Below are 14,993 nucleotides of genomic sequence, written 5' to 3'. Positions count from 1 at the left end.
GCTTTTAGTCCTTATATTTTGCATACAAATAACCCAGAGCTGGGACGAACAAAGGTATGTTGGAATATTTACTTATTGCCCCTATTATGAGGGACATAGGTCCTCTCCCAGGGGTGAATATGTAGTTTCCCATCCGTTCATACAATTTAAATTTACTATATATGAAGTGGAAGACAGTTCTACAAAAGAATTATTCTCTGTGATAACATACCTATTTCACCAACATGTTCTATTTTTGTGACAAAAAAAGATTGAGATCCCTTGATCGTTCACAATACCATTGGCTTGCAAACGTATAATCGATCTGACAGGATAGGGTCTTTTGATGTTCTGTATGTCAAACAGATGTTGCCTCTTGTTAGCCTGTATAAAGAAGAACAAGTCTTTGAATAGTCACAGCTTTGTTTATTCCTGAAGATCACCGTCTGGTTATATCATTTCGTTTCGCTGTCCTTTCTGATAGTTCCACTAGAGTAAATAATGGCATTCGTTGAAATCAGGAACCTTGCGATGTTGCTGTCTTTATTCATTTAGCCCCATCTTCTTAAATCTTCATTTATTTCTTGAGCTGGATTCATCAGTTGTCTGATGTAGTTGTGTATGGTCAAAATGTACGTTATGTCACTGCTGCCTTCTAATAACATCCTGTGGGTGTAAACACATCGCCTTAGGGGGTGGAAAACCAGAATGGGTGATTTCCAGCTCCTGGAATCTGTATCTGTTTCCATGAGAGCATTTTGCTTTATATTCTTCAGTGTCTAAAGAGACAAAATAATGTAGATGCTTTCAGGAGATAACCTCTGACATTGCACCCCCCCCAACACAAACACACACACTCCCTTTTCAGTAGCAAGAAGCTTTCTCTGTGCTGAAGTTGGGGGTTTCCTTTGAGATTTACTCTGCGGTCTACCTAAACGCAATTGAAATAAATGTATTCTACATCTGTATATCAGCAAGAATCCAAGATAGTTTGTATCTCAGCATCTACTGGCACCCCATGTTTTTGGGAATCTCATGGTCTGCACATTATGGACCAACTTAGTTTTCAAAAATAATTTAGTCTTAAGTATATGCTAGGCCAGCTCGTTCCACTACAAAACTTTTGGTTCAGTCTATTAAAGCTAACAACCTATCTGAAGAATCTTCATTTGCAAATTCAGTAAGCAAAACCTGGAATTCGCTCCCATCTGACCTTACTCTGAACCACCCCCATTAATCAGTTCAAAAAAAGTCTACCCTAGTATTTTAAAACTCACTGGTTATGTCCTTGCTCTAACCCTGACTAAAGCCTCATCTACTTCCATATCCCTGCAATTTTTATTCACAGCGATTTACCTCTTACACTAAAAGGTTTGAAAAGAGAAACTGTAACATCTCTGCAGATACTCTGTATATAGCTGCACCTATAGCTTTGATAAGAGAAACTGTAACATATGTATATATATTTCTGAATATAAACTGTATCCTTCATAGGCTTGAAATGTGAGACTGTAACTTGTATGTTAATACAATATGTTTGTGCATATACTGTAACTTGCTTGTCTTTATCTGTTTGTCAGTTTGGAGCTTTTCTCTCTGGGCCTCCACTGAAAATGGACATGTGTCCAGTCAGACTATTCCAGTCAACCAATGTAAAATAAAATAAAATAAATAAATAATACGTTTTTTCAATTAATATTTCATCATGCATAACATGAAAAAAAATATAACTTTTTTAAAGAACAGATGCAGTTAAGAATGACTACAGTCTTTAGCACAAGATGTTTTCTTTATGTTTAGGAAACTCATGTCAGACTGTTCCATGCAGAGCATTACTGAGGAAGACAGGAATACAAAGCGATATCAAGATAGTTTGAAATGAATGAAGTAATTGCACTGTCTCTTTGTGTTGTCTTCCTTTTCTGTTGATGGTCCTTCTTTAACTGTTAGAATAAGAAGCCTATCAGGACTCATAGTAATCTCATTTATAGTGAATTCCTGTTCAGCCAACCAATGCCTACTGCCTGTTAAATACTGTGTACCACAAATGAAGCAATGTCACAAAGGGAAGCCAAACAGTTTGCTCAAAGGGGGCTGAAACCAATTGCAACGAAAGCACCAGTATGGCTCATAATGCAAACAAAAAAAAGAAAAGTTTGATATTAACTGCTTATTGAAAAGGCTCACCTGGTAGTTCTTTTGTTGATGTTCTTAAATCCGAGGCTGCACAATGACTACTGAGTCCTTTTAATAAAGCCTGCATATACCTACATTTAGTGCTGGGTATCTTTGAGAATATTGCTGTAGATCATAACGAACTTGGGTGTTTTAGACCTTTGTGTCTCAGAATGTTTAGTTAAGTGAGGGCATGCAGTCACCTGTCCCTTACTGTCTGATATTATGCTTGCTATCTCCTGGTATAGTATAAAATTCCATAAACTGTAATGTCTGAGTACTTGATTTGATTTTGCTTTATATTCACACAGTTTTCAAAATTCCCATTTTTAAAGCCGCCTAGTATATAAAAAACATCTGACCAACATACTAGTTCATAGGTTGGTACTAGGCTATCAGCCCTAGGGCCTGTACAAGCCTAGCCATAACAATTCCTTGTAAAGGTTTCTATGACAATTATTTAAAGAAGGAAGACACAAATCTTACATCTCCATTTTTGTGAAGCAAAAATAAATGACCTCATGTGGAGGAATTTTGCAATACAGTTCATTAATGGCTATGGGTTTGTCTCTGACAACGCTTATATTTTTCCATCAATTCTGACACTGTACTTTTTAATGGAGTGAGTAGTAGTATCACACATTCCTTCTAAGAGCAGGAAGAGTTATGTGCTGTTTGGTATTCAGATTTCATGTTAATTAGATGCCCAGATTTTTAGCTGGATGTTCCAAACGTTCAAGGGTCTGTGCTCCTATTTTCAGTGTTTGCAAGTTGAGAGGTGTGTGTGTGTGTGTGTGTGTGTGTGTGTGTGTTGAAATTGGTGTAGAGTTATGCATGAAGTCTCATTTAGGTGGTAGAAGCGCAGTATACAGAATTACAGAATTGTCCAGATTTTGGCAGAATGTCCATATTTTTGCCTCATAATTTTGATCTGTTACTCATAAAATTTGTGGTTTTCTGGCAAGTCATTGAGCGTTGAAGTCACTAAATTCTTCTTTCAGTTTTTCCCAGTTAGAGGTCGCCACAGCGGATCATCAGTCCGCTCATGATTGGCAGTGGAGTTTTACAGTGTCAAGCTGCCAGCCCGGCACCCAACCTTCAACAGAAGGCACACATATGCACGCACTCACACCTAGGGCCAATTTAGAGTGTCCAATCCACCTACTGCATGTCTTTGGGATGTGGGAGGAAACTGGAGCACCCGGAGGAAACCCACGCGACCACAGGGAGGACATGCAGACTCCGCACAGAAGGCACCCCGGCCGAGACTAGAACCGGAGAACCTCTTGCTGTGAAGTGACAACGCTAACTGCTGCACCACCGTAGCCACCCTTGTTGGTCACTATATAAATATATAAATTTGAGTTGCAGACTTCCTATCCTTCAGAAAATGAATGAATGCGAACACAACACAAATCCTATTACACTATCAATTTTCTAAGTTTATAAGAACAATATTTAAAATCTGTCCTTATTTTTGGACCTTCCCCATTATTTTAGGCTTTCTCCAGATTTTTTTTTTTTTTGCGCTAATAAGTTAAGAGGTAGATTGCACCAGTCTGAATCGTTAAGCCTAGAAGACAATTAGGCTTATCAAGACGCGTCTGCTCACTCCGCAGCTGTGGAATAAGAGCAGCACTGTAGATCTACTAAATCTTCCAAATACTCCAGGTCCTTCTCGCGCTCCTCGTGCCGTCCGTGCTCGCACGCGGCTGGCTGCGAGGACAGGGATCTGGTTAATGGAGCACGCAACCTATAGTATGACCGGAGGCGGGGCTTGCTGCGCACACGGCGCAGGTTACAGCAAAGAATGGGATATGGATTGTTAGCCAGGCGCGCGCATCTTCTTACTTTACTGGACACGGAGCCGGCCAGCCGCGGGAGCTGCAACTTCATCAGCAACAGTCTCTTCTGCAACACAAGACCTGCAAAACGCTTTGATCTGTTTCTCTTGTGCTTTTAAACTCGCATCAAAGTGCTTTTCATCTGCATTGACACCTTCTCCCTAGTAACGATGGTGTGCTGTTGGAAGTGTACCTTGTCCTTGACATTTATGACCATACTCCTGGGTAAGCAAAAGTTATCATAAAACTAGACGTTTTCAGATACCCTGCACGTACAGGTTGTACTTGCGAATGAGTGCATCCAGTATTTGAAAACTAGCTCATATCTGTTAGAATATGTTAAGAATGGAGCTGTGTTGCTTGCATAACTTTCTGGTTGCATATTGCTTGGCTTCATTTGTCTCTAAAATGAATAAGGCTGGTTCCGTTGTAGAGTGACACTTTGTATATTGCCCATGTGCAATCCAATGAGCTGTTGTGCAGCTAGGGCTTATAATATTGCCGGGCATGCTACTGGGAAAGTTAGGAGCAATTCTGCCTTTCTCAGACAGTACCATTTTAGGGGTAAAAGTTTTTATCCCCCGGAGAAAGAGGTACCAGCGTGGTAGATAATGAAAGTTACTGATTTGCGAGGACAGTTAAAGCGACTTGATAACTGTGTGACATGGTGCCAGTTAACGCATTTATCTTGCCTAGTTCGAAGCTTGGACCGTTCTTGCCGGTAGCTCCGATGTCAAATAAAGAAAAAAATATTATTAGCTGCAATGGGACATATAATTCCAGTCTGCCAGCTTGATTTCTTTTTCATTACAATAATTGTCATGCAAGCAAGCGCGCAAACACACACACACACACACACACACACACACACACACACACACACCAATGCGCGCGCACTGTGAAAGCCTATTATTAAAATACTGCAAAGGTGATGAAAGGTTAGTCAGCTGTGGCAGCTGGTTGCTAATGCTCCTAGCTCATGACTTTAGTTTACCTGTCAGTGCCTCCTGCGCAGGCAGGGGCTTACCTTCCTTATGTAGTAGGCATTACTCTTTCTTTTTCATGTTTAGAGGAGCCATAATAGGAGAAATGGCTTAAGAATGCAGGTGAAGACAGTTTCATCAAATCAGATAAAAATTATATTATGGCTTATCACACGACATTGATTTATTTTATACTAAACATCTTTTCGTGGGTTTTGTAGAGTTTCACCATATTTGCTGTTTGCCATTATTATCTCACATAAGAAGGTTTGTTAAGATTTGTGTTAGTATCTCTACTGTAAAATGAGCAGGTGGATGTTTAATAGACACAGCATACAGATTGCACTTTGCACACCCTGCTTTTCACCAAACCCACCTGTAGAGGGGACAGTGTACAGTGGAGGTGGGTAAAGTTTTAGACACATTCACAACAAGCTTATTTTGTGCAGATTAGATGTCACCAGCAGAAACAGAGCTGTTTTTACCTTTACTAAATATTTGAATTATTCTTGCTTAATTTCCTGCAGTTGATCAATAGTTTGTTTGGTGATGACTTACAAATAATAGTTTGGAAAACAACATTAAACATTTTAGTTTGTGTTTTATAAACTGCATAAAATCCAATTATTCCACAGAAATCAGAAAAGATTATTTATTGTTTTATTCAAATATCTCTGTATGTATAGTTATCTCATTACCTTATACACATATATGTGTATGTATATTTATATATTGTTCTGCACTGTTCTGTTAGATAATTGCTGGTGAGCGTTTTTTCCCCACAAGTTTACTGTAAATGAAGAAGTGAACATGGGTAAATGAGTTTTTTTTATCCAGCAGATGCTGTGGCATTGAATAGAGGACAATTTAAAAGTGAAATCAGGATGCCATCACCTGTTTTGGGCATGTGAACTGTTTACTGCTAGTGTCTTTGTGTGCACCTATTGATTTTGAATAAGATGCATGTTTTGAAATTCTGACCAATTTCTAAGATATCATAATATTGAAGGGTGTTATACAGATCTCCTTTGCTCCTTGTGTTAACACAGCTTTCAACCTTCCATCTCCAGAATTTGGAACACTGCCTGTTATAAAGTAGAACAAATGGGCAAAATGTGGAATAAATGCTAACAACTTCAACTAGGAAGTTCTGAGGATAGTAGTGTTAATTTATGCTTATAAGACGTTATCTGGGTGACTTAATATGATTCAGTGTTTTCTATCATGGAAACAACAGTGAGTGCATTGCTGACCTTTTCAGGATGGAATATTGAAAAACAGATTTTTAAGACTCAAAATGAGGAGCATTCCTGTTTTGAGGTACATTTGAGAGGTATTGTGTGAATAGTGTGCTGGCTTGGTTTATAGTGGATCACTGAATTGCTGTTGCACACTACTGCTACCATCTTTTCTTTCTACACTTTTAGTTTATCACATCACCTGTCGTAATCTGTTCCTTCTTTTCAGACTGGTTTTATTGTTATCACATGCACTGTTTGAAATATTGGTTTAGGTTATTTAATTTTTCAGTCTGTTTTCTTGTCTTTGATAATCCAAAGTATATAATCTCTGCACTGCCTTATGCTACCATTGTACAGTAGATAACAAATTTACTTTTTTTTCTCCTTTTGCAGTGAAGTCTCTTCTTATTAGGGTTACCACCTGTCCCACTTTGTGAGGGACAGTCCCTCTTTGGGCAGTTGTGTCCTGCAAAATACTTGAAAAGAAATGGCAATTGTCCTGAGATTTTATGACAAAATTATTTCCTATATTTTATGTAATAGTTGCATAAAACAGTTATTCTGTACCTGAAACACCTAAATTATATAAGAAACAGAATAAGTAACTAAAATGCTACAAGAATAAGCTTTTAGTTAGGTAAAAAAGTGAAGTTCGGCCCTTTGTAATGGCCACGGGTATGTTTTGCCCTGCAAAATCTGACGTTTGTACCAAAATGTCCCACTTTGGGCTTTTGAAAAGGTGGCAACCCTACTTCTTATCCACCAATAATCTGTTCTGGCATGACTTTCCCCAATCTTTGCCTCTCTGTCTTTCTCCCTAACTTTGCTCTGCCTCTGTTATTTGTCTGTCCTTTGAATAAGGGAGTCGTTTTTCAGTTTGTCGATATTATTCGCCTGTTTTATTTGCACTTTTGTTTCCCACAGAGTGCTTGAAAATTATCTTTGGCTCCGTGCTTATCCCTATAGCATGTTTACTGAATATTAGAAACAAAAAGAATGCAATAATTCATGGAATAGTATTTTGGTTTTCTGTTACATCATGAGTAGTGAGATTATGTTGTATTTCTGCATTTAGGAATAAAGTTGTGACATGATTTGGTGAATAAATATAAACTTGTTTTAGCATGAGAAGTGGTTGACTGTCATCTTTAAGCTTTCACATGTTAAAAGAAAAGTGGAATGTGATTTTATAAGATCACCTGTTACATTTGTCTCTGCAGAATGTGGACAGTCATAATGCACTAATGTGTTTTGTTAATGTAGTGCCACACTGATATCAGGGTGTTGTGGTATGATGGTGTCACACTGAAATAAGAAAAGAAATATTTAAAATGGTCTTTCTGTCCTCTCTCTCTGTCTCTTACACTGTGTACAGTAGGGTGGAAATTCATTATTCAGATATGTATTATTTTAAACAGTCCTATATAGTACTGCACTTTCTTAGTTACACTTGGAAGGAACGGTGATTAATTTATTGAGTTTTGTTTGCAATTTTTTAAATGGTAGTGGCTAGTTTGGAATGCAAAAAAACCTATCCTGAAATATGAAAGCCAGGAATCTTGGCAAAATAATATCATTATGTTAGCTGTTACCATGATGGAATATAACTGCAATGAGTTTACATTATTTACCGAGTTACCTTTTTGTGAGCTGCTAGAGATTAAGTGCACTATGACTGGGGCATGCCACTAGGGGGCACTGTGCATCCAGTGCCATACCCTTCTGTAGTTAAACCAGACTGGTGATGGAAAGGAACAATATATAGTATTTAAAGTGCAACTTTTAGATGTTTGAGACCCATGGTGTCATGGCTGTTTAGCAAAGTATTTAGAATACCTTTATTCCTCAGCTATTGACTGCCAATAGGAAGTAACAGCGGAACCACAATGCCTCACTGCACATAACACATCTCAGGTAGTTCCGGTTATTTGTTCCAGGTACCTTTCACATAATCTTTTGAAGTCTGTGCCCATTAGAACTTCTTAAAATAGTTACATTTTTTCTGTCATCTGTTTCTTAGTAGAACATAACATTAAATGAGAATGGTGTTGCACTGTTGCTAGCTGTCCTGTGTGATAAATTTATTGCACAATAACACTCCCTTTTCCCTACAGGCAGCCTACCATAATGATTATTCAGTTACAGCTATAAACACTCTAATGCTATTGCAGACATTAATGGAAGATCATCTATACAAAATTAAAATTGATACAATGTAAAACAAGTATGTTTGGCAAAGAGCCAACATTTGTCACATATCAGCACTAGATATGACTGGCTGATTTCTTTATAAATCACTCTTTTAATTTCTGTGTTTTTTAAATGTCAGTTTGGGTAAAATATTGCTTTTATTTTTGTCTGACTGTATGTATCTGTATTTCTCTATGCCTCTCTCTCTCTCTATATATATATATATATACAGATAGTCTTCTGAGGGCCTTTTTTATTACACTTGCACTGAATGGGGTATTTGCAGCTACCAGCTTTACATTCGGCTACTGAGAACTGGGACCATAGAAAGTACAGTAATTGCACCGAGGGGATCAGTTTAGAATGCTGAAGCATGCAAAGAGAGAAGTCAGAGCTGTCAGATGTCTTATAGCCTGAAGTGCGCTGCATGCTATTTGTAGCTGTTCATGCTTTGGTTATCTTGGCTGATAGATAGTGTGTGCTTTCTTCAGGTACTTGGGTAATCACCTAACCAGTACAGCATGAAGCCTTACTGTTTGCTTAGCACCAAAATATATATCTTAACATGACATTTAGTCAGGTTTCAGCTGTCACGAATGGAATACGTAAGCACTTTCTGCATGTATGATATGGGTTGCTGAATAAGTTTTAAGCAGGACTGGTTTGCATTACTTCAGGCCACACAGTTCCTCCGGCTTCTAGAGATATTGTAAAATTTTGTGTAACTTTAAAACCTTGATTTATAATTTGATTTGAAACCTGGCTTGATCATTAGATTTTCTCTCTGCTCATTGCCTTAGGCCTCGAGTGGTGGAGTAGTTTGAGGTTTTCACTGCAATGGTCTGTCTTTAATCTCTGTAGGTTTTCCGTTATTTATTACTAAAAACAAGTCCCACAGAAAAACAATATTTGTTCCTTGCAGTACTTACTCCTTTAGGTTGTTATTTATTTATTACTAAAGTAAGTCACAGAAGCAGATTATTTGCTCCTGCTAGGGCCTAACTGTACTTTTTTCATCTCTTGAGGTTGTGAAATTAATTTCAATGATTCTGCCTAGGCAGTCATCAGCTTGTTTTGGAAATCATTTGATTTTAGTCCTACAGATCATAAAACAGAATCACACTAAAGAATATCAAAGATATACTGAAGATTCTGTATGGAAATTTATCCCAAATCAGTGTTTATGCAGGAATAAGCCCCACACCCTATTATTTAATAGAGTTGCTTCAGTGGTCTCCATTAGCCTGAGAAAAGGCAGATTACTTGTTTTTGTTTCCCACAGAAAATCAAGTTTTATGTTTTCCTTCTTTATTTTAATGTATTTTTTTGTCCCTTCAAACCTCATAATACCAGCCCATATTCCAGTGTCACACATTCACTCCAGATCTACCAGACATCCTTGAGCCTACTGGACTATTCTGATATTTTCTAGGACTGGTCATGGATCCTAAGGGTGTCCTGGAGAATCATCCATCTTTACTTCTGTCCAGGGGGTTCTTTTTATATGCCTTACTCAATTTTCCCTTTTCTTCCCCTCCCCCCATGCTCATTGACTACATCGAAGGGCAGCACCTCCTATGGACCATGCTACCTCTTAGGGTGCATTATTGACAAGCATCCTCCCTCCCAGAACAGGCATGCCCCTCCCTCCCCACCATGCCATCAGTCGCCTGTGCCACTAATCGAACCAGGGTTGCCTGGGTCATAGTTAGGGCAAGTTTTGTGTTTTACTTTTTAGCAAAATCAGCCAGTACTCAAGTTAGCATGATTCAATCACTTGTGCTTTGCCAGAAGAAATAACAGTCTCTTTGAAATGCATGAGTCCTGTACTGATCACCTGCCTTACATCTCATAGATGTGAGTTACTTGATTCTGTAGTCCTTTTGGTTAGTGCCTAAGTACATTTTAATTAACACTCTGGCTGTAGATTCCTGATCCACAGTAGTAGAGAAGCATTAGTGCGTAGGGGACTGGGTCACAGTTCAGGCCAGAATAGTGATTTGAAGAGTTTTTGATGAGTGGAATAAAGTGTGCATTTATGAAATCAGTTGTAATGTCATTTTTTTCTAGAAAAGGCAGTAAAGTAGGACATTGGTGCAGTCCTGCCAAGGTAGGATTTCATTGGTAGGGTTCTACAGAAAATAGGACATTGGTACAGTCCTTCTTGGACCCTTTTTTTCTGCAGATCTTCCGATCTGACAGCTTGTGGCATACCCAAGCCTATCATTCACAGTTATTTTCAGTTCTGATGGTTAAAGGAGTAGTTAGTACTGATGAACAGGGAAGTAAACCCTTTGCTGGGCGTACAGTTTTTGCCCACTTCAATAACAAACCACTTTTCAGAGTCACAGAACTATTCTTTGTAGTACAGCATTTTAAAGTTTCAAAAACATATTTATTAGTAGTTATAGACCATTTTCAAGCATAACCCTCAGCCATACAATTAGGAGTAAATGCATTTTATGCATGGAAATACACATATAGGTATACAGAAATTGTTTAGAGAAGCCATTTCAGCAGCATGATTTTTAAGAAGTATGAGAAAACCAGAGTATCTGGTAAAAAAAACACAAAGATACATGAAGACTTGTAGACTCCACATACAAAGTAACCAGAGGTCAGGACTGAACCACGGACCTTTAAGTTTTTACATAGCAAGAGTCACTGTACAAAAGAAAACTAACAGGACAAAATATATCACATTTATCTATATTGTAATCTCTGAGTTTGTTCATTAAGTATGCTTAGTGTGCAGGTTTGACTATTAATGTTAAGACACGATTAAAAATGTTTTGAAATATTCAGGGTTGTGAGGCTTAATTTGGGGACATTAGACTACTTAAGTCTTCTTTTATGTAATACTGCTCTTGTCCTTTAGTTCCCTTTCTTAGCCATAGCATTACATTTGCCTGACAACAGAAGAAGACACATTGCTTAGTCTGCCCTTTAAGTACATTTAACACTCTAGTAGCCATCCATCCCTGCCTTCTCCACCTATCTCATGGCTTCCTGATTTCCTCTCTGGAGTTATAACCCATCTGATAGTTCCAGTAATCCATTGCATGGGTCCACAGCCCTCTCTATGAAGAACTACTTTTGCAGATGTAAAAAGTCAGTGGTCCCTACATTCTGGAGTCAGTGGTCCCTACATTCTGCAGTCAGTGATCCCTATATTCTGGAGTCAGTGGTCCCTACATTCTGGAGTCAGTGGTCCCTACATTCTGCAGTCAGTGATCCCTATATTCTGGAGTCAGTGGTCCCTACATTCTGGAGTCAGTGGTCCCTACATTCTGGAGTCAGTGGTCCCTATATTCTGCAGTCAGTGATCCCTATATTCTGGAGTCAGTGGTCCCTATGTTCTGGAGTCAGTGGTCTCTTCATTCTGCAGTCAGTGATCCCTATATTCTGGAGTCAGTGGTCCCTACATTCTGGAGTCAGTGGTCCCTACATTCTGCAGTCAGTGATCCCTATATTCTGCAGTCTGCACCAGATACTCGTCATCCTTCCTGTTCAGGGTGACCCCTTCTCATCTTCCCTACATGACCTTGGCCACTTATATACTGTTCGATCTGTTTCTTCTGCCATATAATACAACCTTCTCTTTCTTTTCCATTCCCTTGCAGTAATTTGGCAACTTTCTTTTGGACTTTTTCCAGCACCCTGATATCTCTCTACAAAGTTGTAGTAATTGAGTGTGATGCCAGGGGTGACATACCTGTTTTGCACCAGCAGCGCCTCCTTGGCCTATCAACCCACAGCCCAACACCAGTCCTACTGCCAGCCCAGTACTGACCTCACTCCGTAGAACACATTTCAGTGTGATCTGATAGAATGAATTCCCTTTACTTTGCTGCCAAGCATGTGCCTATAAGGAAAGCAAAAAAAGCAGACTTCAGAGTTTAAAGACTGTCGAACCATGTAGTTTGTAAATGATTTCTGTTAAAACAGATAGTGAGCTGAAATGACAGTAAGTATTTTCAAGCTTGTACCAGCTCACCCACCCTCAGAAGGAAAGAAAGGTGTATTAGAGCCGAACTCGCATAAGCCAAAACATTTTTTTACTTTTGAAAGTATGCCAACTCAAGATTTATTTATTTACATGCATGAGATTCACTAATGTTTAGCTTCAAATAGCCAAACACCCATCAGGGATCAAGATGCAGGACTGATCCTCACCAACAAGTGACTTTCTGAAATGTGTCCCACAGGGCCGGCCTTTGGTCAACCGGTGCCCTAGCCAAAAGGGCTCCACAGTGCCCCCCCCACACCAGCTGGTCCCCCCATCCTGGTCTATTTACACTGTCCAGACTACTGGAAAAGTGCTCGTGCTAGAATGGTGCTCTACCCCCCTAGGCAGCCCCCTAGTTGGCCTATACCTAAGGCCTGGTATAGTGTCACATTAGCAACATCTGAAGTAGTCAGAATTCGACTGTGTTTCCCGTTATTGGTAGATGACTTATCATAAGTGCCTAATTTTGCAGAATAAGGAGATAAAAAAGGGCTGTCCTGAGCTGTAATGAAGGAGGAAGAAAGGAAAGTATTCGTGTCTCTTACTGTTCTAAGCTGGAAGGATAATGGAAGTCAGCATATTTGGTGCTCAGATGTAAGAAAAACATGTTCTCATAGGGGAAAGCTTGAGTGAAGTGCATTTTTTGTGACTGAAGTAATGCATAATGTGGGAGGGAGTACAGGTTAAAGTACCTAACTCCATATGCGTGAGTTCTTGACTTCCTGTTGTTCCACTTCTCTAATGGGGATCTCACAATGCCTTTAGGGGTTGAGGTACAGCTGGTTGTGCATGTTAACATTCTGAGCTTGTTTCAGCTTCACTGCTGAATGACTTCATGTAATAAAAAGAAAAACGAGGGGCAGTCGAACCTCATATAATCGAAATCCATTTTTACGAGACAAAAATCGTGAAAGCTTAAATACCCAAATGGCAAATTTTACCCAGGGTAAGTAAACACTTGCCCAACATTCCCTCTTCTTCACTGTAGTGCGATCCTGGAGTTGGTGTGTATATATATATATATATATATATATATATATATATATATATATATATATATAGTTGGGGAGTGTGGGGGGCATAGTCCCCCAACTAGGTGGGTTTTACTTACTTTAGTGTGTGTTTCGTTTAAGTTTGGGCAAGTGTTTACTTACCCTGGGAAAAATTCGCCATTCAGGTATTTAAGCTTTTGCTATTTTTGTTTCACAAAAATGGATTTCGATAATGTAAGGATTGACCTTTGAAAGTAGATCCATGCATATATCATTTGACTGTTGTTCCCTACGTCATTGACCCTGAGAAGGGCCCCCATCCACCCCACCCTTCTTATGGTTCTGTGACCTCTTTGTATTTTGTTAGAAAAGTATGCAGTACTTAAGATGTGTCCTTAGCAGGGCCCTAGCAAACTCAGATAATTATATCTTTGTTTCTGGAATCTATGTCCCAGAGGATCCATCCTAGTTGTTTGTTGCTGATATCCTCTCAGTCTGCCCCTCGTCATCCATTTCTGGTGTGATCATCATCCCAGCTACTTTTTCTTCTCTGTTGTCATCAGGTCTACTCCCCCAGCTGGTTCTTCACACCAGCAGAGTTATGACCCAAGTTCAGCATGTTGCATTTGGCTGCATTGAACCTCAGCTGCAGGCTTTTCCTCTCTTTACAGCCTTGTCATGCCCTTCTTTTGACTTCTGTTCTACTTCCTGCTCCACTGCTGAAGTTTGTTGTGTTCTATCTTCCCTCCAGTACTTTTGAAATGAAGTTACTGAAGAGTACCGGACACAGGGCTAATGGTCAGCGTGGCTCATCTTACCACTTCCCTCATTTCTGACAATGTCCTTATTACTACATCTCTGTCCATGTCCCACCCTCCAACCATGCTACATTCCAGTTTCTTATTTTCTGTGATATCCCTCCATACCCTTGCAGTTTTCCTATATGTCCCATGTGTCAATGCATTAAAGGTTTTACTGATGTCCAGGCAGACTGCACATTCCTGTATTCCTATGTCACGTTTACCTGTGATCCAGCTGAAAAACTGGATTAGGTTTGAATCTGCCAATGAACCTGTATTGACAGTTATCTTGGAGGCTGTTGTTCTTTAGGAAAGCATCCATCCTTTTTTTCAGGATTTTCCTCATGACTTTCCCCACCACAACTTTGTAGCTGATAGGTCTGTAGTTGCCCAGATTTTTTCCATTGTTCCTCTTCTTGTATAAGGACTCAGTGATCTGTGGAAGATCACCACCAGGGGATCTGCCAACAATGGAAAGGTTCTTGGGAACTCTGTAAAGTAGCCCGTCTTTTCTCTAGTCCTTGTCCTCACTTAGAACAGATAACCTTCTTTGTGTTTCTTCTCTTTATCCTGGTGACTGTCTACTGCATATCTACTTTATATAGCTACTCTATTAACTCAACACCACCACCAAATACTTGAATTTCACGCACTTGCCATTGATTGTTTGAGTAATACTGTACTGGCAATTGTTAATCAATTGTTAAAAAAATATACTTTTTTCAGGGAACAACCCCCCCAGTGTAAGGCCAGGCTGCCCTACACCCCTGATCTAGAAAT

General features: G+C 39.3%; 1 protein-coding gene across 1 annotated transcript in view; it reads left to right on the top strand.

The window, feature by feature from the left end:
• Positions 1-3,815: 3,815 nt before the first annotated feature.
• The window catches only part of NRN1L (neuritin 1 like), a 760,092-nt gene continuing 748,914 nt past the window's right edge, over positions 3,816-14,993 (top strand). The window contains exon 1 of the mRNA XM_044082054.1: positions 3,816-4,223. Coding sequence (XP_043937989.1) covers positions 4,169-4,223 — 55 coding nt within the window. The 5' untranslated portion in view covers positions 3,816-4,168. The remainder of the gene's footprint in view (positions 4,224-14,993) is intronic.

This window comes from Protopterus annectens, chromosome 8.part1 (genome assembly GCF_019279795.1).
Source record: "Protopterus annectens isolate FY-2018-M chromosome 8.part1, PAN1.0, whole genome shotgun sequence".
Taxonomy (NCBI): Eukaryota; Metazoa; Chordata; order Ceratodontiformes; family Protopteridae; genus Protopterus; species Protopterus annectens.
This window is presented reverse-complemented; position numbering and strand designations above follow the sequence as displayed.